The sequence below is a fragment of the Pseudorca crassidens genome, chromosome 1 (assembly GCF_039906515.1).
Source record: "Pseudorca crassidens isolate mPseCra1 chromosome 1, mPseCra1.hap1, whole genome shotgun sequence".
Classification (NCBI taxonomy): domain Eukaryota; kingdom Metazoa; phylum Chordata; class Mammalia; order Artiodactyla; family Delphinidae; genus Pseudorca; species Pseudorca crassidens.
The window spans coordinates 26,012,212-26,036,941 of record NC_090296.1 but is presented as its reverse complement, the minus strand read 5'-3'; the positions used below and the strand labels follow the sequence as shown (position 1 = coordinate 26,036,941).

At 37.6% G+C, this 24,730-nt stretch overlaps 1 protein-coding gene across 3 annotated transcripts in view; it reads right to left on the bottom strand.

The window, feature by feature from the left end:
* Window positions 1-24,730, bottom strand: part of SPTLC2 (serine palmitoyltransferase long chain base subunit 2) — a 117,914-nt gene that overhangs the window by 18,087 nt on the left and 75,097 nt on the right. The window contains exons 10-11 of one of the 3 annotated variants that reach the window (XM_067729238.1): window positions 4,522-4,657; window positions 1,746-1,875 (exon numbers count right to left, since the gene is read on the bottom strand). In XM_067729238.1, coding sequence (XP_067585339.1) covers window positions 1,746-1,875; window positions 4,522-4,657 — 266 coding nt within the window. Of the gene's footprint in view, window positions 1-1,745; window positions 1,876-4,521; window positions 4,658-11,516; window positions 11,584-24,730 lie in introns of those variants that run through there. The other 2 variants (XM_067729252.1, XM_067729245.1) reach the window with 2 other exon arrangements.

The window sequence follows — 24,730 nt, the reverse complement described above, 5'->3', positions numbered from 1 at the left end:
ATACACATGACTAGATATAAAATAGATAACAAGGACCTACTGTACAGCTCAGGGAACTCTACTCACTCCTCTGTAATAACCTATATGGAAAAAGAATCTGAAAAAGAATAGATATATGTATATGTATAAACTGAATCACTGTTGTACACTTGAAACTAACACAACATTGTAAATCAACTATACTCCAATATAAAATAAAAATTTTTTAAAAAATAAAAATAATCAAGATACTGGTGAGAAGACAGACACCTAAATCAATGAAACAGAACAGACTTTTCAGAAATGAATTTACACAATATATTCAACTGATTTTTGACAAAGTTTCTAAGGAAAACACATGGAGGAATGATAGCCTTTTTTCAAAAAATGATGCTGAATATGAATAATAGCCTAAAAGACCTCTAAAAACTTGATAATATGAAAATAAAAGATAAACAATGAAACCTGGACATAAACTTGTACAGATACTTTATCACAGAAGATACACAGATGGCAACTGAGCACATTAAAAAAAAAAGGTTCAACAACATTTGTGATTAGGGAAATACAATCTAAAGTCATCATGTTATCCAATATACATATTAGAGGGACTAGAATTTAAAAGTTTAATGGATGCAGCTTCAATCCCTGGTTGGGGCACTAAGATCCCACATGCTGCAGGGCGACTAAGCTCAGATGCCACAACTAGAGAGAAGCCTGTGCACCGCAGTGGAGGATCCCGCATGCCGCAACTAAGACCCGACGCGGCCAAAAATAAAATAAATATTTTTAAAAAATTAATAAGCCAATCCTAATTCAGAGAGAAATAAGAAAAACATTAGAAATACTGATATTGATACGAAGGTGTGCTTTACTAAAATATGTGGGATTCCACTGACATGGTGTTCATTGGAAAATCCATATCCAAATCAAAAAGTTAGAAAATAATAGCAAAATAAACCAACAGAAGGATAAGAAAAAATTCAAAAGGGAAAAATACACTAGAAATTCTAAAAAAAAAAATTAAATAAAAAATGCTAAAAAAAGAAGTCTGAAGTCTCAGGTGTGAAATAATAGCATATTAAGAGAATATCAAGAGATGAGAACATATTAAGAGACCATAAATAATTACATTCAGTAATAATTATGAGCTCCTACTATGTGCCTGGCACTGTGGTAGGTCCTGGGGATACAGAATGAGAAAAATAGACTTAGTCCCTCCTAAAGATTTATCTAATGGTAAAGATTGCCATTAAATAATTACAGGTGTAAAGAATTTCCTAGGGGAGAGTCTTAGGATTTCCAGAAATATCTAGCCAAGAGGGTTTGGGAAAACCCTTGAGCAAGTTTCTTTTAAGTGGAGATGTTAAGAATGAGTAGCAGTCAGCCAGGCAAAGGGGAGAGAAAGGTCAAGAGAGAAACTGCCACAGACAGAACAACACACAAGAAAGCTCAGGGGAGAAACAGCTAGAGTAGAAAGAGAATGTAGAGCTGTAGAGATCATAATGAGAGAGAGTGGAACAAGATGAAGCCAGAAAATTCCCTAGAGCCCTGATCATGCAGGGTCTGGTGGGTGATGCTAACAGTTTTGCAATTTTTTTTAAATAGCAATGTATTAAGCAGCATTGTGCCCTCCCTCCTCTACTTCACCAGTAAATATCTCAGGTGCTCAGAGAGCATCAGGACCAACAGATGATTAATTTCATCTGATAAACAGGCCTTCTTAGTATAAGGTATATTATATCAAAGTGAAAATGTCTACTTACAGTATCAAGCATTTCTTTGGTATGAGCTGCTGACAGGCAAAACCTGGCTCTGGACTCAATGATTGGGGTAGCAGGAAATCCTACCACAACTACACCGATATTCCGCTTTAGCATCTCTCGTCCAAAGGCGCTGCAGAGGGAAAACAAGAAAAGAAACCAGGAAGAATAATAAATCACACAGTTCAAAGGCCTGAACGATGTAAACTCTTGGGTGATACAGGCACTAGACAGTTCTATGAGGAATTTCTTCTAACTTCTATGAAAGTTAAAATTGACAGTTTACAAAGACTTTTATTCAATCCTAAAGTGGTCTTCTCCCAAATAGTTTCCTTCAGAAAGGTGAAAGAATATTGTTGGCACAGACCAATTTTTAATAGGGCTTGCCTAAAGTAATTTGCAACTGTAGCCTTAAGGTGTCACTGACATGTAACAGTGGTTCAGAGGTTTCAAAATGAACTTGTTTAAAACCTGGTCCTTGCAGGCTTGGCAGTTTAAAAAGTTCTTAAGATTAAGGATGCAAAGGATCTGGACATCTTTCTGCTGGCAGAAAGGCCAAGCACTAGCCTTCCAGGCCAGGCATTTTTTGGATCGACTTAAGTGTTGAGCTGCCTTTGTAATTCAGGGTTTCCTTTGGTGTTTGTGAGGCCAGCTCATCCCCAGACTTCAGATGACCACCCAGACCACACAGTTCTTGTTTAACCCCCCATCCCAAGTCAAACTCGTGGCATGTGACCTTACTCTACATCTGTATCTTGCCTAATTAATACAATTCTAACTTTCATGTAAATTTTGTTATTTACTAAATTATGTTATTCTTTGTCCTTTTCTCTTGTTGACCTACCTTATTCCTTTCTGACTTTTCCCTTAGCTGTTTAAAGCATTTGTTTGAGAATAAAAAATTCCACTCACTTTAGTAATAGCACCAGCTTTCCCCACTCCTAGTAACAGTACATCCTCTTCAATGTGTTTCCTTTGTGTCAGGCCAAGTCCTGCATCTTTAGCACATGCTCCCGAACTGTCTAGTGCTTTATTCCAATTCTGCCTTACTCTCTCTAAATCTTAATTATAACGTACATAGTCAGTTTCACCTGTATAGAATAAATTAGACACAGTCTTCTCTAAAGAAAGCGTTCTAGACTAAGTCAATCCTCCAGAACAGGTAACTTTTTGAGTTTATTTATGATGATAATTCCATTTAAAGAAGAATGAGGGAAATCCTACACCTCTGCTTTGGTGTAGGATTCCCTCATTTCCTCCATCTCCTCTGAAGGCCATAATGCCAATTGCCCATATGACTTCCTACTGGAAACTAAACTCCTCTTTTTCCCTCAATGAGCACCCTTTCCCAATATCCCCCATTCACTAACTTTGGAATCACCATACTTCCAGGTTCCCTGATTTAATTTTCCCTCCTATATTCACTTTAATCAACACTTATTGAGTGCAAGGGGCTGTGGTGGGCACTGGGGATTCAAAGATGAATAGAAATATTTGCTCCTTTAATGAGTTCCATTAAACCTGAGAAATGATCCTTACTCAATTTTATATTTACAATCCAGTCAAAACTCACAAATCTGAAAAATGTGCCTTTTTTACTGAACCTATACTAAGCAGATGACTCCTTTATTTTATTTTTAAAATAAATTTATTTATTTTTGGCTATGTTGGGTCTTTTTTGCTGTGCACGGGCTTTCTCTAGTTGCGGCAAGCGGGGGCTACTCTTCGTTGCAGTGTGTGGGCTCTAGGTGCGTGGGTTTCAGTAGTTGTGGTACGCGGGCTCAGCAGTTGTGGCTCGCGGGCTCTAGAGCGCAGGCTCAGTAGTTGTGGCACACGGGCTTAGCTGCTCTGCGGCATGTGGGATATTCCTGGACTAGGGATCAAACCCGTGTCCCCTGCATTGGCAGGCGGATTCTTAACCACTGCGCCACCAGGGAAGCCTGACTCCTTTATTTTATATCTCTGGTGCAATTTTGCACATAATTATTTTGCAAATAATTAGATTTGTCCACTTCATATCTGCTTTTCATATATATTTTGGTTTCGTTATACATCTGTACTTCTCAAATACATTGAAAGCTATTCCAGGGCAAAGATTTCCATTATACACGCCTTGTACAAGCCAGAGAGGCTGGTGTAAAGTGCACATCTGACCTCATGGCTCACTGTTCCCCCTTGGGCACTGTACTTCAGCTCCACTCACCTCCTGCTAGTCTTCCATCAGCTAAGTATGTTCCTGCATTGTGGCCTTTGCACAGAAGCTTCTTCCTCCGAGTGGCTAACTTGCTCAGCTAGTTCAAGCTCAGATGTCATCTTCCCTTACCCCTGAGGCTGTCGAGGGTGACCACCCCATTTAATACTGTAATCTGCCCACCCACAGTGCACTCTCAAACCCCATATCCTGCTCTTTTTTTTCCTATAGCCCTTAACACCTTCTAGCATATTACATAATTTCTTTATTTATTACGTTTGTCTGACTCTTGCTCCAGTAGAGCATAAACTCCACAAGGACATGGGTTTTTCTGTGTTTTGTTCACTGATCTATCTCAATCCCCCAGAAGAGTGCATTAAACTCAAATGTTTGTTTAAGGAAAGACTAACAAGTTAACATATTTTACAAATTGGAATCCACTTGTTTAATCTACGGCAGATCTAGCAAACAAAGGTTAACATAATGAGGCCAAGACAATTTTACCTAACAAAATATATAAGCCTGGTCTCACATCATGGTAAACCTTAAGTCTAATAAGAGGGCAATCTGTAATCTGCAAAAAGGTACCCAATTTTGGCTGGCATGTAGAGCATCAGAGGCACCACTGGAGAATCTTCATTTCCATAGATGATGAAGCCCATATTTTTCAGACGTCTCCTGAAATATCTGACGTTTTCAGCTAACTGCTGTATACACTCTTTGCCTGGAAAATCATGGGGAGGGAAACAAAATAATACTAAGAAAGAAGAAGTGGAAAAAGACAGCAATCTCCTCCATCTCTATTCTATCAATCAATTCTATGTTTTGTTTCTTCCTTTCCCATATAAAATATTTTTGCACAGTAAACTGTATGGAATATAAGTAGAAACAAATATATCTTGCGTTTGTATTCTGTCATAGTAGGTGTTGATAGCAGATTTTATAGTAATGTACAAAATAAAGTTTAATGACCAGTATTTCCGTGGCACATTAGCATCTTCAAACATTTTCATTGATACTACCTCATTTAACACTCTACCACCCCTTTACAGTAGGTTGGATAATTATCATCATTCTCATTTTATATATTAGGAGACTCACAAAGGTTGTGAGTGGCCTACAGTTACACAATAATGAGTGGCACAGTTGACTAGAAGCTAGGCCTCTCAACTTCAACATTCATTCCAAACACCGTGCTGCAAATAATTTTACACATAAGACCAGAGACAGAACCATTCAGAGCCCCATATTTTCCTCTTAAGAGTTTATGTTACCATTTCCCTAAAACTTCTACCAGACAGCAATAGCATACACATATAATAATGTAAAAATCATATTTTTAATCCTACTTTGTTCATCTTCCCTAAAACACAAATGGATTAAGACACACATTTCTCTAACTGCTGATTGACTAAATATTTGGCCTGGTTTTGACTTTACGGTAGGTCAATCTATGAACAGATGTCCAAAAACAATCGTTCTGTTACAGAGAGCAAGACATAAATTCAAAAGATCAGCTTGCAAAGGGCTAAGAACTGTTTTATGTTTTTCTAAATCACAAATACTCACAAATAAGAAAAGGTTGCAGTCATTTTCACATACATTAGAAAGCAAGCAAATTCATATTTTAAAAAATACAACCATACAGCTCAAAGGTAAGTTAATCAATTGCAAATACAGATGACTAACAAATGTCCTTAGAATCAAAACACTAACATATCCGTCATTGACGGGAAACTACTCTAGATAAGTTTGCTACAAATAACCCCAAATTAATACTCTATATGTAAATAATTTCAAGTTGACCGGAGAAGCACATACAAGCTTAGATTAGTTTAGTGTGAACACTGAAGAACATCACTTAAGTTATGACATACATCTTACACATATTAAAACAGACATTAAGGTATGTTAAGTTTATGTTGACAACTGATGAGCCACGTACTCTAATTTCCCCCTAGAAATACCAACACATGCTTACTCTACATTTAGAATAAGAGACTTCCACTTCCAGCCATGATAAAGTACTAGGAACCGGATTTTCTTTCCTGTTTGTAAACAACAGAAAGCTGGACAGAGTATATTACAAAATGGTTTTCAGACACTGGGCCCCAGGCCGTGGGGGACTGTGCTGCTGCAGAGAAGGGAAAACAGAAGTGAGTGTCTGGATTGTCCTCATACCACCTGGAGACAGGTCCCGGGCTGCTCCAGGAGTGGGGACCTAGTCTTGTCAGTCGAAGACATCAGATTTTGGAGTTGGGGAGGCTAAGGTGGCTAGAATTTACTGGGCACACAACAGGGGAGGAGGAAGGTGCACGAGAGACCTTTGGGGGTCTACAGAAGAGCATGTGGCAAAGTGCTGATCTGAACACGTATGAGAAGAAACTATGAGGGGCTGGAGAAAGCTCCAACAGAAAGCAGCAGACTGAACAATTCCCAGCACTCAAACAGTTGGGAATAGCTTCTATTTTCACCAACCAAAATGGAAAGACCTCAGAATCACACTAGTAGTGGAGCTAAATTAGCCCTAGACTAAAACTTGCTCTGGCCCACCCTAACACACCTTAAAAGCAAGTCTTAAAAGGATCCAATTGATTCCAAGAACAAAGTCCAACATTATTACCTAAATGAATACAAAATGCAGCCCCTAGTAATGTAAAATTCACAATGTGTGACGTATAATAAAAAATTCTAGGCATTCAAAGAAACAGGAAAATATGACCCACCAACTAGGAGAAAAGTCTATCAATAGAAACAGACCAGAAATGACAGAATATTAGCAGACAAGGATACAAAAATGCTATTATAAATATACTCCATACATTCAGAAAAGTAGAGGAAACATGATGAAGACAGAAAGAAAATACATAAAAAGGGAACAACTGATACATGCAAAAATGATGAATCTCAAAAGGATTATGTTAAATGAAATAAGTCAGACACAAAAGACTATACTCTTGTGAATTCATTTATAGGAAATTCTTAAAAAGACATAATTACAATGATAGAAAACAGATCAGTGGTTGCCAGGGAATGGAGAGAGGACTGACAGCAGAGCAGTATGAAGGGGACTTTTCAGGGGCGACAAAAACATTTTATACTTCAGTTATGGTATGGTTACATGACTGTATACATTTGTCAAAACTCATGGAATTACACACTTAAAATCGGTGAATTTTATTGTATATAAATGATATTAAAGGTTTTTAGAAACTGTGTGACACATCTGCTAATTTAGTGTACATTAATTTCTCCTGTACCACTTATTATTTTACAACTTGCTACCTTTTTCTTATCACAAACTACCTTTTGTTAAAATATTTTTTTCTTATTCCAAGATGATCAAGACAAATTATCAAGGAGAAGAAGAAAAGCTAAGAGATTTCGACCTTACCTTTTCCACCTATGGCTATATCATTCTAAGCAAGTTCTCTGTAACAAAAGCAAGTGGAAATCTCAGTCTCACCATTCCTTGTCATCTGTTCCTTGACAAGAAGAGTCCCAAAAGAAAACACATCTAAAATAACATTCATAGGCAAAGCTGGAAGATACTGAGAATAGGCATTTAAAATCCCCAACTTATATATCCTTATTATTGCTGAATAGTATTCCTTACCAAAGATATACCACAATTTGTTTACCCATTTATGTGTTAACGGACATTAGACTTGAGATTACCAACTTCCATTTTGGCAGTTACAAAGTTCAGATTTAAAAGCATTCTCTCTGAGGGACTTCCCTGGCAGTCCAGTGGTTAAGACTCTGTGCTGTCAATGCAGGGGGCACAGGTTTGATCCCTGGTCAGAGAACTAAGATCCCACATGCCATGTGGTGCAGCCAAAAAATTAAAAAAAAAAAAAAAAAGAATTCTCTCCTAAATAGAGGATGTGGATAAAAGGGACCCTTGTACACTGCTGGTGGGAATGTAAATTGGTGCAGACACTATGGAAAACAGTATGGAGGTTCCTTAAAAAACTACTGATAAAAATAGAACTACCATATAATCCAGCAATTCCACCTCTGGGTATACATCTGGAAAAAAAGAAAACACTAATTCTAAAAGATATATGCACCCCAATGTTCACAGCAGCACTATTTACAGTAGCCAAGACATGAAAGCAACCCAAGTGTCCATCAACAGATGACTGGATTAAGAAGATATGGAATATATACAATGGAATATTACTCGGCCATAAGAAAGAATGAAATAATGCCATTTGCAGCAACAGGGACGGACTTAGAGAATATTATGCTTAGTTAAATAAGTCAGACAAAGAAAGACATATACTATATGGTATCACTTATATGGGCATATATCTGGAAAAGACGAAAACTCTAATTCTAAAAGATACATGCACCCCAGTATTCACAGCACTATTTACAACAGCCAAGACATGGAAGCAACCTAAACGTCCATCGACAGATGAATGGACAAAGATGTGTGTGTGCAAGTGTGTGTGTTTGTGTATACACACACACACAGTGGAATATTACTCAGCCATTAAAAAAAGAACTAATGCCATTTGCAGCACCATGGATGGACCTAGAGATTATCATACTAAGTTCAGACAGAGAAAGACAAATATCATATGATATCACTTATATGTGGAATCTAAAAAAATGATACAAATGAACTTATCTACAAAACAGAAATAGACTTACAGACTTAGAAAACAAACGTATGGTTACCAAAGGAGAGAGGGAAGGGGAGAGGGACAAATTAAAAGTATGGGATTAACAGATATAAACTACTATACATAAAATAGATAAGCAAAAGAATTTACTGTATAGCACAGGGAATTATACCCATTATCTTATAATAACCTATAATGGAATATAATCTGCAAAAATAATGAATCACTGTGCTATACTCCTGAAACTAACACAATATTGTAAATCCACTATACTTCAATTAAAAAAAATTCTCTCCTAAATATTTATTTAAGCATCTTAGTCATGCCCAAATAAGGGAAGAATTACTATAATTAGCAACTAACAGCTCAGTTTCATTTGCTTCTAACTGCTTTAGGTGGATATGGTAAAAGAATGTACTACAGTTGACCCTTAATCCACATATAATTTAGAGTCGGCCCTCCATAGCTGAGGTCTGCAGATTCAACCAACCAGGGACCACGTAGTATTGCAGCATTTACTGTTGAAAAATATCTACATGTAAGTGGACCCGGGCAGTTTAAACCTCTGTTGTTCACAGGTAAACTGTATTTATACTTTATACACAAAGAAACAGGCCCATAAATGTTAAACTACTTTCTCTAAGGCTTTTCATTCAGTAGGAGGAAGATCAAGGTTCTGACTCCTGTTTAGCGCTTTTTCTTCTAAACCACAGGAAGAAATTATGTACTTTTCAAACTTTAAAGTGTTTAACCCTTTATTGGGTAACAATATCTGTATTTTACTTTTTAAACGGCACTTACTAGCAATGAATAGGATAGGGATGAATGGGTGAAGGAGCCTAAGACACAAGGCAAGTATGAGACAAGTGGAAAGTAGTTCTTCCAGTAAACTCATCTGGAATAGCAAACTGCAATCATCACTGGTGAGTAGGGAATAAAGACGGAGGGGGAGAATCAAGACCAGTGCTGGAGAAAGAAGCAAACTCAATTAGAAATAGTGGTCATAGTGAATCCCAGAAATTAAGTGGTCTGTTTATCCAACAAAACTACTAGGCTGAACCACGAAACTGCCAATATTTGACTATTTTTGACCTTAAAAAGGCGATTTCTTCTGATTCAACCTAATAATTTCAAAGATAATAATAGGAAAAGCAGCCAAGTTAAGTTACTTACAAATCAGTAAGCTTTTGCAGTTATACGTATTGGGAAAGTGGTTGTCCCTTATTCCTGAAGTGACACTGAATTTTAAAGACAACACTGTTACCCATTTTGAATTAAATATCATATAAAATACCAGTTAATATTAATACAAGAAGCATGGTACTTAAGTCCAATCTGCTAGCTCAGTTCTAAAGAGTTTTCTTACTGCAGAGCTGCAGCAAGTATTTGGTCTAACACAAACTTAAAAACAAAGAAAGGTTAGCCTTGTTAAAAAAAAAGATACTGGGCTTTCCTGGTGGCGCAGTGGTTAAGAATCTGCCTTCAGGTGCAGGGGACACAAGTTCGAGCCCTAGCCCGGGAAGATCCCACATGCTGCGGAGCAACGAAGCCCGTGCATCACAACTACTGAGCCTGTGCTCTAGAGCCCGCGAGCCACAACTACTGAGCCCACATGCCACAACTACTGAAGCCTGAGCGCCTAGAGTCCGTGCTCCACAACAAGAGAAGCCACCACAATGAGAAGCCCGCACGCCACAACGAAGAGTAGCCCCCACTCGCCGCAACTAGAGAAAGCCCGCGCACAGCAACAAAGACCCAGTGCAGCCAAAAATAAATAAATATATTAAAAAAAAAAGATACTAACTCTTAAAAGGTCTTTATCCTTGCCTCAGAGAGAACACAGATGGTAATGTAAGAGATCAGCATTCTTCTCTACTTTTCAAACATAAATCTTTACTTTTAAGGATGATAAAAAGCGTAAAAGCAATTTAGAGAAAACCTCGGTACTGATTCTCTTGAAGTTCACAAATGAACCTTACTGTGTTGGCTGTCCTTCTGGAATTCCTTAATACAATTTGTTAGAACGAAGCCATTTTTAGAATCTCTTCAATTAAAACCTACAGCCTGGCATGAAAGAGAGAAAAGTAAACACATATGTGTAGTTAATGTCCCAGAAAATGTAGCAGATAACTTTAACTGGTCATTTTTTAGTCCTCAACTTCTTGTAATAAATTTTATGCTAAGGAGGGAAGTAATGAATATGATGGATCAATAGGTTGTGATGGCATCATTAGTTTTAAGAAATAATGATGGCATCATTATTTCTTTTAAGGAAATAGAAAGCCTAAAAAGGGTGGAAGATGGAGGTAGAAGGAACAGCACAATTATCTACGTATTGATAACCATTATATATTGATAACTTTAAATCACTTTTACAATACAGAATTACAAAGAGAGTTATATTTATTAACCACTGCTAAACAGATTTGCAGTTGTACTAACTGCATTCCAGACATTTTCAAAAGAAATATTTTTACCAAGTCTTAATCCAGATTTCTCTGGGTTCTCAGGCTTGTAATCTTAGGGTTTGAAGGAACTACTCTGTTATTACTCAAATAAAATTCTGTAAGCCCTCCCAGACAGTTACTAATCAGAACAGATGGTGTTCTATGAGATAAAAATTTTCTGAAGTCTCAGGGCCAGTTAAAAAAAAAAAAGATAAGATCTATGCACAAAACAAGAAATACAAAAGGTAGCAGATATTTTGTCTTAAATGGCATTAGTGCTAACTACTCAGAACTCAGGCTTCAAAAATATAGCAAGTACTCACCTGTTTACACAGCAATATAACTTTCAATTTAGCTGATGAGCTTTTATATAACTTATAATCAGCAAAATGAGTTTGAGTCTGCAACTTCAAAAAAAACATTTCCGGTGTTAACCAAAATCTTTCAAAATAAAGGACACAAATATGACTGATGTTCAGTCAGAGTTGATCCCCTAACTCACATTATACTCCATTACACAGCTCCTAATCTTCTTAGATTTCCTGGATATGCTGATATAATCTGCCTTCCTGGGAAAAATAAAATAAAGTTACTGCTATTCCTCAGACTTATACTTTCCAATTAATCATAATGGGCTAGAAGAATTTGAAACTGAAGAGCTTCTTCCCCCCTCCCCACTTCTTCTTAAACGTCATAATATCAAAGCACATACGGGTTTTCTCAGTTTAGGGTTCCCAAAACAGAATACATAGCCCCAAGAATGGTTTCAGTTAGCTTTCAGCATTAATTAGGAGTTATGGGACATAAGGCAGGATAAAATATGGAAAAATACTACCCATCGCCTTCTTCTAATTTATACTATCAAAGACATTACATTATGGATATTTCACATAATATCTCTTTTAATACTTTATGTCTAAGAATTGAACTTAACTATCAATCTTTCAGTTTATTCATCTGTCCAAAGACTTATTTTTACTATCTGGAAGGTTACTTTTTCTAATATTTTACTTTGGTTGGACTATACTGCAGAGTGAAAAGGAACATGTTTCACTCCTGTGGTTTTTCTCTTGAAAAGCATCTTCTTTAAAAAAATAGAATAAACTCAGACATCCTCAGTGTTTACTCTGCCTATGTTAAACACATGTCTCCATTGATATCTAAAACTGGAGCTTATATCTTGAAGACTTCTTATACAAGTCTTTATAGTATCAGGTAACTCAAATCACATGCAAACTATGTTTTCAAAGGCTATTTCCAAAGTAATTATGGAAGCTTCTAGTACTGACTCCCTTTAAAGCAAAGAAACCATGTAACATAGTAAGCACAGTGCCAGGCTCAATAAATGCTTCTTCATTTTCCTTTTGCCGGTAAAGCAATTTCTAATCAGGGGAAAATTATATTTAGCTTCAGTTATTATATCTCTAAATATTACCAAGTCAACTACTAACCAGCCTTACTTCCTGATAAGATACTACTTTATAGTCTTCCATAAGTGAATGGACGAACGTGTTGATTTATATTAATTTAAACGAACTTGGCATTCTCTTGCACTAGTGGTACTATATCTAAATCCAATATTAGGACAACAGCTCCATCTCCTTCTCAGCTGGAAGTACTCTGGGCTTATGCAAAGGAGGAGTTAGGTGTGCCTTAATTACTGCTGTTATAGCAGCTCCAAGAACTGTAAATAGTTGGCATGGCAGAAAATCTCAGATGCAATCACAATGACACTTTCAAAAGAGACAAGTAAACCTGGGCTAAGAAGAATTCAAATTCCTTTCTTGCTCAACACTTAAAACCACAGCATCTTTCATACACCACATCCGTAATTTCTGAGAAGAAGAACAGACTATTAGTAGACATTCTCATCTCTCACTTTTGGAAACAGAGGCAACTCTAAGAATTATTTTGCAGCTGAGGAAACTAACCTAACACCCGAAGAGGTTATGTAATTCCAAGTGGAAGAACCAGGATTTGAACTCTCTGATTCTTCTGGTTTCAGACTGTTGTCTTAACCACTACTCATTGATCCACTTTGGCTTCTATATTAAGTAGAACTGACTAAAAGGAAATATTAGGAATAAAACGCCTAGGAATAAACCTACCTAAGGAGGCAGAAGACCTGTACTCCAAAAACTGTAAGACACTGATGAAAGAAACTGAAGATGACACAGACAGATGGAAAGATACACCATGTTCTTGGATTGGAAAAATCAATATTGTCAAAATGACTATACTACCCAAGGCAATCTACGGATTCAATGAAATCACTATCAAATTACCAAGGGCACTCTTTGCAGATCTAGAACAAAAAAAATCTTAAAATTTGTATGGAGACACAAAAGACCCTGAATAGCCAAAGCAATCTTGAGAAAGGAAAATGGATCTGGAGGAATCAGGCTCTCTGACTTCAGACTATACTATAAAGCTACAGTAATCAAAACAGTATGGTACTGGCACAAAGACAGACTTACAGAACAATGAAACAGGATAGAAAGCCCAGAAATAAACCCATGCACCTATGGTCAATTAATCTACAACAAAGGAGAAAAGATAAGCTCTTCAATAAGTGGTGCTGGGAAAACTGGACAGCTACATGTAAAAGAATGAAATTAGAGGATTCTCTAATACCATACACAAAAATAAACTAAAATGGATTAAACACCTAAAATAAATGTAAAACCAGATACTATAAAACTCTTAGAGTAAAACATAGGCAGAACATTCTTTGACATAAATCACAGCAATATCTTTTTAGATCCACTACTTAGACTAATGGAAATAAAAACAAAAATAAACAAATGGGACCTAAATAAACTTAAAAGCTTGTACACTTGAAACACTATGTATAACTGAACCACTCTGCTGTACACCTGAAACTAACACAACATTGTAAATCAACTATACTCCAATATAAAATAAAAATTAATTATCTGGCTCTGCTCTCAGGAAAAGATGTGGTGCCCAGAGACTTCCTTTCATCCTGCATTCTTCTTCCCAATTTCCACTGTAAGATTTCTGTCATTCCCCCATCTTCCAAAAGGGGGCATCCTACAAAATTCTGGTCAATCATTGCCAGTGTTTCTCAATAAGACTGCTATTGGCATTTGGGGCATAACAATTCTTTGTTGTTAAGGCTGTCCAGTGCCCTGTAGAACATTTAGAATCACTGGCCTCTCGGCAATAAATGCCAATAACATCTCTCCATAGCCCAGTCTGTGACAATCAAAAATGCCCCTAGACTCTTCCAAATGTGCCTTAGGAAGGCAGCACTGTTGCTGGTTGGTTGAGAACTCCTATTGGCCCTGTTATTTCTTTATAGGAACCATGGATTTCTTTTCTTTTGTATCCTTAAACCTGAGTTGGAGATGCATTAGCTATATGATTTGGGGCATGTTTTTACGTCCCTTAGATTCAATTACCACATTTATTCTAGAGGAGGATATAAACGTGGGGCAATTTGATATATTTAGAGTACAAAACCACACCTAGGAAAACCTAATATAAAAATACAAGCTAACTGATTAACAGTATATTAAAAGTACCATATACTTATGGTTAAGTAGGGCCTTTATTCAGTAGGCCCTTTCTTTATATATGTTTGGATTCCTTTCTGGAATTTTACTTCTATTTCATTAACTGGACTGTTACAAATTATTATAGCTTACATATAATATATAATTGCATGTGTAATTTATATATTTATATATAAGATATATATAATTACTTGTATTTATGAACTACATATATAGCTTATATATAATAAAATTTACTCCCCAGTTCCTCTACTCTTTGGAGTTTTTCACCTCAATTATTATTATTAATTGAGATATAATTCACATCCTTTAAAATTCATCCTTCTAAAATGTACAATTCGGTAGTTTTTATCTATTCTGGACATTTCATATAAATGGAATCATATAATATGTGACCTTTTGTACTGGCCTCTTTCACTTAACATAACGTTTTCAAGTTTCATTCATGTTGTAGCATGTATGAGTACTTCATTCCTTTTTATGGCCGAATAATATTCTTGTACAAATATACCACATTTTGTTTATTTATTCATGAGCTGATGCACATTTGGGTTGTTTTTGATTTTTGGCTATCATGGATAATGCTGCTATAAACATTCCTGTGCAAGTTGTCATGTGGACATACGTTTTCAATTCTGTTGGGTATACACCTAACAATAGAATTTCTGGGTCATATGGTGACTATATATTTAACTTTTTGAGGAACAGGAAACTGTTTTCCAAAATGGCTGGGTTATTTTACATTCCTGTCAGTAATATGGGAGTATTCCATTTTATTAGATCCTCACCAACAATGTTATTATTTATCTTTTTTATTTTAGCCATCCTAGTGGGTGTAAAGTGGGATTTTGTGGTTTTCATTTGCATTTTCTTAATGACTAATAGGTTGACCATCTTCTCTTCTGTGCTTTTTGGCCATTTGTGTATATTCTTTGGAGAAGTGTCTATTCGAATTCTTTGCCCATTTTTTTTTTTTTTTTTTTTTTTTTTTTTTGCGGTACGCGGGCCTCTCACCGCTGTGGCCTCTCCCGTTGCGGAGCACAGGCTCTGGATGTGCAGGCTCAGCGGCCATGGCTCATGGGCCCAGCCTCTCCATGGCATGTGGGATCTTCCCGGACCGGGGCACGAACCCGTGTCCCCTACATCGGCAGGTGGACTCTCAACCACTGCGCCACCAGGGAAGCCCTCTTTGCCCATTTTTATTTTATTTATTTATTTTTAATGATTGCTTTTATTTATCTGTTTATTTATTTTTGGCCGTGTTGGGTCTTCGTTGCTGCACGTGGGTTTTCTCTAGTTGCAGTGAGTGGGGGTTACTCTTTGTTGTGGTGTGCGGGCTTCTCATTGCAGTGGCTTCTCTTGTTGCGGTGCACGGGCTCTAGGAGTGCTGGCTTCAGCAGATGTGGCTCACGGGCTCCAGAGCACAGGCTCAGTAGTTGTGCACACGGGTTTAGCTGCTCTGTGGCATGTGGGATCTTCCTGGCCCAGGGCTCGAACCCGTGTTCTCTGCATTGGCAGGCGGATTCTTAACCACTGCGCCACCAGGGAAGTCCCGTCCATTTTTAAATTGAGTTGTTTAATTTGAGTTGTAAAAGTTCTTTATATATTCTGGACACTAGACCCTTTTTAGATATATGGTTTGCAAAATTTCCTCCCACTCTGAGGGCTGTCTTTTCACTATCTTGCTAGAGTGTCCCTTAAAGAACAAAAGCTTTTAATTTTGATTCAGTCCAATTTATCTATTTTTTTCTTTGGTTGCTTGTTCTCTTGGGTGTCATAACTAAGAAACCACTGTCTAATCCACAATCATGAAAATTTTACATCTATGTTTTCTTCTAAGAGTTTTATAAATTTAGGGACAGTCCAGTGGTTAAGACTCTGCGCTTCCAGTTCAGGGGGCACGGGTTTGATCCCTGGTCGGGGAACTAAGATCCCACATGCCGCGCAGCATGGCCAAAAAAAAAAAATAAATAAGAGTTTTATAAATTTAGCTCTTACATTTAGGCCTGTGATCCATTTCGAGTTATTTTTATATATGGTGTGAGGTACGGATCCAACATCATTCCTTTGCATGTGGATATCCAGTTGTCCGAGAATCATTTTTTTAAAAGACTATTCTTTCCCCAATGAATTGTCCTGAATACCAACTAACCATAAATAGAAAAGTTTACCTCTGGATTCTCAGTTCTATTTCACGGTTTATATATCTATACTTATGCCAGGATGACAATGTCTTGTCACTACAGCTTTGGGACATGTGAGTCCTTCAATTTTGTTTTTTTTCCGAGACAATTTGGCTATTCTGGGTCTCTTGTTTTTCCACATGATTTTTAGGATTAGCTTGCCTATTTCTAAAAACAGGCAGCTGGGATTTTGATAGGTATGTTGTTGAATCTACATATTTGAGGAGTATCACTACCTTAACCATAGTAAGTCTTCCAACCCATGAGCACAGATATCCTGCCATTTATTTAGGTCTTCGTCCTGTTCATTTCTGTATATTTTTTTCCTTGGGTGGAATTACGTAAATATTCTCAAAATACTGAATTGAGCTGGGAAGATAGGGCAAAAGGAGGAAATGAATAAACACATTAAATATAAAATGATATGTTCCTAATTTGGAGTAAGAATAAATAATGTTTCTCTTTTTTTCTACTTCCATTTCTAATTTCCCCTAATGGGAATGGAATGTTTTTAAAGTAGTTGAAAGGTTACAAGTGTTGGCAAAAAATATGGAACAATACATTGCCAGTGAGAGACTGTAAACTGGTACTTTGTTAAAAATGGCAATATATGCTGAACCTAAAGATATGCCTACTCTATGACCCAGCAATTTCATTCCTAAGTACATATACCCAACAGAGTTATGTACCAAATGGCACGGGTAAGAATGTCACTCTTAATAACAGCCCAAATCAGGAAATAACCCAATTTCCGTCAGCAGAATGAAAAAACTGTGATATATGCAAACAATGGGATACTGGACAGCAATGAAAATGAATTATTGTTTCACCAAAATATGTGAATGAATCTCAAAGACATATGATGGATAAAATACACTAAATTCAAGAGTGATTGTGTGTACTGTATTGTAGGTAAGATTCCATTTACATGAAGTTCAAGAACAGGCAAAACTAATATATAGTGATAGAAGTCAAAATAATGGTTATCTTTGGCAAGGAGGAATGAATTGGGAAGAGGTACAAGATAACCTGGGATACTGAAAATGTTCTACAACATGATCTGGGTGGTGATTAGACAAGTGCGCATTATTCACTAAACTGTATGTTTAAGATTTCTGCACTTCACTGTATCCATGTAAATACTTCAAAAAAAATAAATTTTAATTATTTGGGAAATAAACTGGAAAGAAAACTGGAATGAGGTTAAATGTCTGATCTCTCATTTTATAATCTTAAGTATATCTAACTACCATTTAATAATCACCGTTTTACTTAAAAAACAAAACCAAAACAGAACCATCTAGACATTACAGGGGTGGGCTCAAGCATTTTCCTCTTAGCCTTTGTTGTTTAAGACAAATCTAAAAAAAACCCAAACTTTTTAGTGCTGGGTGTTCCAGGAATTTGTAAGACAGGGGAAGTGTTATAAAAACAGCACTTTGGAGTTAAAGCCCTTGCCCTGAGGCAGGAAATGAAAGCATAAAGGGATTGGCCCTTCCTTTCTCTCCTTTTAAAAAAAAAATCCTATGGGGATTTCCCTGGTGGCGCAGTGGTTAAGAATCTGCCTGCCAATACAGGAGACACGGGTTCGATCCCTGGTCTGGGGAGATCCCACATGCCATGGAGCACCTAAGTCTGTGCACCACAACTACTGAGCCTGCACTCTATAGAGTCTGTGAGCCACAATTACTGAGCCTGTGTGCCACAACTACTGAAGCCCAGGTGCCTAGAGCCAGTGCTCCACAGAGAAGCCACCACAGTGAGAAGCCTGCGCACCGCAACAAAGAGTAGCCCCCGCTCACCGCAACTAGAGAAAGCCCACGTGCAGCAACGAAGATTCAATGCAGCCAAAAATAAATACATAAGTAAAATTTTTAAAAAATCATATGAATGAACGCACAAATCAGACAATACTGGGCAAAAAATATTTATTTTTCATCTGTGCATCTACTTTCATTCCCATAAAGTTATTTTTTCCTAGGATGTTTTAGTATCAGTTTTTCTTATACATACTTTGTCGAGAGAGAGGCTGATAAAAGGTGGCACCAAGTATTACTAACACATCTGGTTCAGACTGCCTACTGTAAGACTGCCTTTTAGGAGAGCTATGGGACATTTGCATATCCTTTAATAGGGGGAATTGCTGGGATTCCTGACTCCAATTGGTTCCAAAAATAACTTTTACTTCTTCCAAGAAAGGGGAAGTGGGTTGGCAAGTGAACACTTAGATTTGACACCAACAGTAATAAGAATTATTCTGTAATCTCTGAAATTTTGGGGAGCCCAGTGGAAACCAACTGAATTTTGAATCCCTATTATAACGGCTACCATTTTTATAAAAATAAATATGCACATCTATAAAACTCAACAGAACATGTAAATTTGTTCCGCATCTTATTACTTACTCCATATAAATGATGAACTCTTTCATCACATTCAATATTGTCAATTAAAACAAAAGTGCTCATATTTGAGAAAGATGACCAATTTATATGGGTAAGTCTATCAAGTAAGAGTTTTTAAAAAACCCTGCATGTACAGCAGTTGTGTATATGCTTCAGGATTTCTTAGAGAAACTTAAACATTAAAGAAGCTGAATTTAGGGGCTACTAGCATTTTTTAAGCCTCAGGGCAGCCTAACTTTAAGATATAAAACTATTTTTTAAAAAACAGAAATCTTGTACATAAAAATAATTAAATAAAAAAGATTTCGTTTATTTCAGTATACATTTGCTAGAGATACAGGAGATACAAAAGTGGTATGATAGCCATTACACCAAAGGCAAAAATCTCACCAGGAAGACTACACAGAAAGGGGAGAATACATCACGTGCTGGGTAAGCACACACTAGACAAATCTATCCTGAGCACCCATCTATTATGTGCCAGACCCTGCTCTAGGCCCTGGGTAGACTGTATCGAATAAAAGACACAAAAACCCCTGCCTGCTACGAGCTTACATTCCAGTATGGGGGACAGACAACAAAAAAGATGAACCTCACTGAAGCACTCATTCTGCTCAAGCGCTGCCTCCATAAAGCGTCAAGACCCCAAAGCAAAGCACACCTGCATTTCCAAGGACCAAGTAAGCCAGTCTGGTTGGAGCTGAGCGAGCCAAGCAGGGAAGAGTGGGACCGGAGGAGGTCAACAAAGGGCCAAATCATAAATTTATTTATTTTACTTATTTATTTTTGGCTGCGCTGGGTCTTCGTAGCTGCATGGTCTTCCTCTAGTTGTGGCAAGCGGGGGCTACTCATCCTTGTGGTGCGCTGGCTTCTCATTCTGGTGGCTTCTCTTACTGCAGAGCATGTGCTCTAGGCACATGGGCTTCAGTAGCTGTGGCATGTGGGCTCAGTACTTGTGGCTCACGGGCTCCAGGGCACAGGCTCAGTAGTTGTGGCACACAGGCCACAACTGTGGCTCCACGGCCTGTGTGATCTTTCTGGACCAGGGCTCGAACCCGTGTCCCCTGCATTGGTAGGCGAATTCTTAACCACTGCGCCACCAGGGAAGTCCAGAGGGCCAAATCAGAAGGGCCTCATAGGTCTTCATGTTAAGACTCTGACTTTAAGAAGCAGGAGAAGCCCTCTGAGAGAGTTCTTAAACAAGCCCTCTGAGAGAGTTCTTAAACAAGACTGGCATGACCTCCTATGCTTCAACAGGATCACCCTGAGTGATACATTTAGAAGAGAGTCAAAGAAGCAGAGAGAGCACTGGAGAGATGACTGTGGTTTGGACTAGGGTGACAGCAATAGGTATAAAAAGTGGAGGGAGGATATATTTTGAAGGTAGACTAAACTGTTACCAATGCTTAAAGCACACAGAAAATGCTAAATAAACATTTAATGAAAAAATGAATCTTGAAAGGTGGGAGAAACCAATGTGAACTAGAGTACTCAAGAAAGGTATCAGTCATAAAATTTTACTGGTACTCTGCATGGATAGCTCCTATTCCTAATTTTCAGCATTGTTCATTTATCTGAATCCTTCTAAACCATTTTTCGCTTGACTGATCCCTCTAACTGGTTATTAAATCCAGGTGAAAGTAGACAGGAGTCTAAGTCAAATAAATAACAGTGGGGATTACAGTGAAGTAGAGAGGTTCAAAGACGTTAAGGAGGCATAATCCACAGGCTCTGGTGATTAAATATACGGAATAAAAAAGGAGAGAAAATATAATAATGATCTCTTCTTCGGACAACTTTATGAATAAAAGATGCCATTATCTGAAATAGGGAACACAAAAAAAGCAGGTTTGAGGGGAAACAAATGGAAAAGGCTAAAAACTTTAGAGAAACAAAACAACTTTGGGAAACAAGTATTTTTGGAGTCTAAAGGTTTAAAATTAAGTATATCAAGACTACTGCTTCCAGGGATTTCCCTGGTGGTCCAGTGGTTAAGAATCCGCTTTCTAATGCAGGGGATACGGGTTTGATCCCTGGTCGGGGAACTAAGATCCCACATGCCAGGTTTCCCTGGTGGCGCAGTGGTTGAGAGTCTGCCTGCCGATGCAGGGGACACGGGTTCGAGCCCTGGTCCGGGAAGATCCCACATGCCGTGGAGCAACTAAACCCGTGTGCCACAACTACTGAGACTGCACTCTACAGCCCACGAGCCACAACTACTGAGCACGTGTGCCTAGAGCCCATGGTCCGTAACAAGAGAAGCCACTGTAATGAGAAGACTGCGCACCGCAACGAAGAGTAAGCTGGTGCAAAATTAAAATTTGGTTCCTCCTTAGGTTAAAAGGACGAGCGTTTTTTCCCCTATTCGTCTGCTCTTGATAGTAAGATTATAAAAGACAGATCTTATGTTTTGTCAAAATAATCACTTACGTTCTATGTTGTCTTTATCAGATCTTTGATTATTTAAGTAAACCTAGTCCTCTCAATATTAAAAGAGCTAAGTTTTGCACAGTACTAAATATATAACCTTGAATAATTGCCTGAGAGGGCTTCCCTGGTGGCGCAGTGGTTGAGAGTCCGCCTGCCGACGCAGGGGACACGAGTTCGTGCCCCAGTCCGGGAAGATCCCACATGCCGTGGAGCGGCTGGGCCCGTGAGCCATGGCCGCTAAGCCTGCGCGTCCGGAGCCTGTGCTCCGCAGCAGGAGAGGCCACAACAGTGAGAGGCCACAACAGTGAGAGGCCAGCATACAGCAAAAAAAAAAAAAAAAAAAAAAAAAAAATTGCCTGTGAAATCTTTGTCACTTTGATTAAATGGATAACTGAGCATTGTTCCACAGTGACCTATGATCCTATTTGACGAAGTATTTTTAAAACTTTTGATATTTTTGACAAATTTCAAAAATAAAATTTTAAATAAAGTCTTTTTTGACTTAGAACTAACTCTGAAATATTATTTCAAGGCCCCTGAAATATCTCAAAGATTGGTTCTCTCCTTATAAAAAGGGATATGTTAAGCTAACTAGGCTTATTTCATATATTAAATTACATGGGAAGCATTTCCAAATAAGTAATACTAAACCTTCTTTATTGTATGTCTGTATAGATATGTGTTATAAATATTTCAGAAACTATGTGAAATTCCTAGAAATCTGGTATGTCCTGAAATAATGTTATCAGTCATAATTCTAGTTATCTTAAAATATTGTATGTCACAGAAATAACCCAATTTCCTTGTCAACTGCACTGTCATCAGATCTCTAACCATGCCAGGGTAAGAATTTATAGAATTCTAACTTAGAAATGGATGACTTCATAAAACTGTTAACAAAAGATCAAAACCATGAATTAATTCCATGGGACTAAATGAACTGATGAAGATGATTATAATTTTTATGACTTTTTGTTTTAAATATTGTCAGTTCTTTTATGCTTTGTCAGAGTCCCCATTTATGTTGGATTCACAAGCTGACAGACCTCTCACAATGTGACTTCCTTATCTTTTGTTATTCGTAGGCACCATTAAACACTGTGTGGGAGGGGAAGTATCCTAGCAGAACTCATCAGCTTTTTGTTCTTGCCAAAATTATGGAGTAAATTCTAACAACCCTAGAATGAAACTGTCCTCCAAAACTGCTAAATAGGCAATTAATATCCTCATTTTCTTCCCTCCCATAAATGACTACTAGTCAAAACTCTTCTAATCCTGTGGTGTTATTTATGTGCCACTGCTAAAAGTAACGCGAATAAAATTATTATTTGTATATATGTATATTATTTGTATATATGTGTATATATATGCATGCAAAAGAAATCTGTAGACTATAAGCCAAATAACTGACACTGGTTATTCCTGTTTATTTTCTGTGACATATATTTGGGTTTTTGAAAATGAGCATGTATTGCTTCTATAAACAAAACAAGAATGAATGAATAGGTAAATTCATTTAAACGTAGTATTAAAGGGTTAGGACTCGGCACTCTCACTGTCGTGGGCCCGGGTTCAATCCCTGGTTGGGGAACTAAGATCCTGCAAGCCCCACGGTGCGGCCAAAAAAAAAAAAAGGAGTATTAAAAATCTGTTTTTGGATCCTTAACAGGCTGATCCCCGAATTGCATATTTTCATACAGCAAGAGGACTCAAACAAAATAAAACTATATAGAAAAAGAATTCCAAAATCAGAACTTAAATCAGAACATAAAAACACATCTTCATATTTGTACAGATAAACATAAACTCTATATCCATCAGTTTTACTTGTTGGTCTCTTACTTTCATTAATTAGAATCATATAACAAAGTTCCCAAATTAATTCATTTGTTCTTCTTGGCTGTTACTGATGATCTACTTTCTAGCAAATTGCCAAGGGTATAAACATCATGTATGGAACCAACTAAAAATTAATTAATGAATAGAAACTAAAATATAAAGTTAACTGAACTTAATATTGTAAAACTGTCAACATTTCAAGGGAACCAGACTTTAGAACCCAAAGTTGGGTCTTCACTGTCAAGCCCAATATGGAGGGAAAAAAGTTGATAGGCTTAGACAGAGTTTATTCACTCATTTACTTCTCCTGAAGCTGAAAAACATTAGAGGCAAATTTCAGTATCCAAAAAAAAGTGGGCTAATCAACTGAGGATACTGTGATGGCTTTTTTTTAAAAAAAATATTTATTTTTATTTATTTATTTGGTTGCACCAGGTCTTAGTTGCAGCAGGCAGGCTCCTTAGTTGTGGCTCACGGGCTCCTTAGTTACGGCTTGCCAGCTCCTTAGTTGTGGCATGTGAACTCAGCTGTGGCATGCATGTGGGATCTAGTTCCCTGACCAGGGATTGAACCCGGGCCCCCTGCATTGGGAATGCAGAGTCTTAACCACTGCGCCACCAGGGAAGTCCCCATGACGGCTGATTTTATGTAACACCCTGACTAGGCTTCATGGGCCCCAGATATTTAGTCAAACATTACTCTGTATGTGTCTGTGGGGGTGTTTTGAATGAGAGTAATATTTAAATTGGCTGACTGCCCTATGTAGGTGAGCCACATCCAATCAGCTGAAAGCCGAAATAGTACAAAAAGGTCCCCCCAGGTAAGAAGGAATTCCTCCTGCCTGTTAAGGTGGGACATTTTTTTTTTTCCTCCTGCCTTCATACTTGAACTGAAGCGTCAGCTCCTCCTGGATCTTGAGACTGATGGTATCTGGACTAGATCATTTGGGTCTCCAGTTTGCCTGCTGTAGATCTTGAATCTTGTCAGTCTCTATAACTGCATGAGCTGATTCCTTATAACATCTTTCTCTCCCTCTTTCCCTCTACCTCCCTGTAAAAATACTACACAAGGAAAGCCCAGCAAATGCTTTATGATGATGATTTTAGCACTGATGCCTTAGAAAGTGTGGAACCCTCTCCAAGAGACAGCAATCTATTCATTTGACCAAGTTATTCCAGGTCCAATGGGACTTAGATGATACTTAACAGAAAATTTTCTTGATTAATGGCCATACTTTTACTTAGAAGTTAAGAACAATTTCTAACTGCTGTTAGAGCCACTTATCTTCTACTCTCTTTTCTACTTCTCTCTGCAAATGGC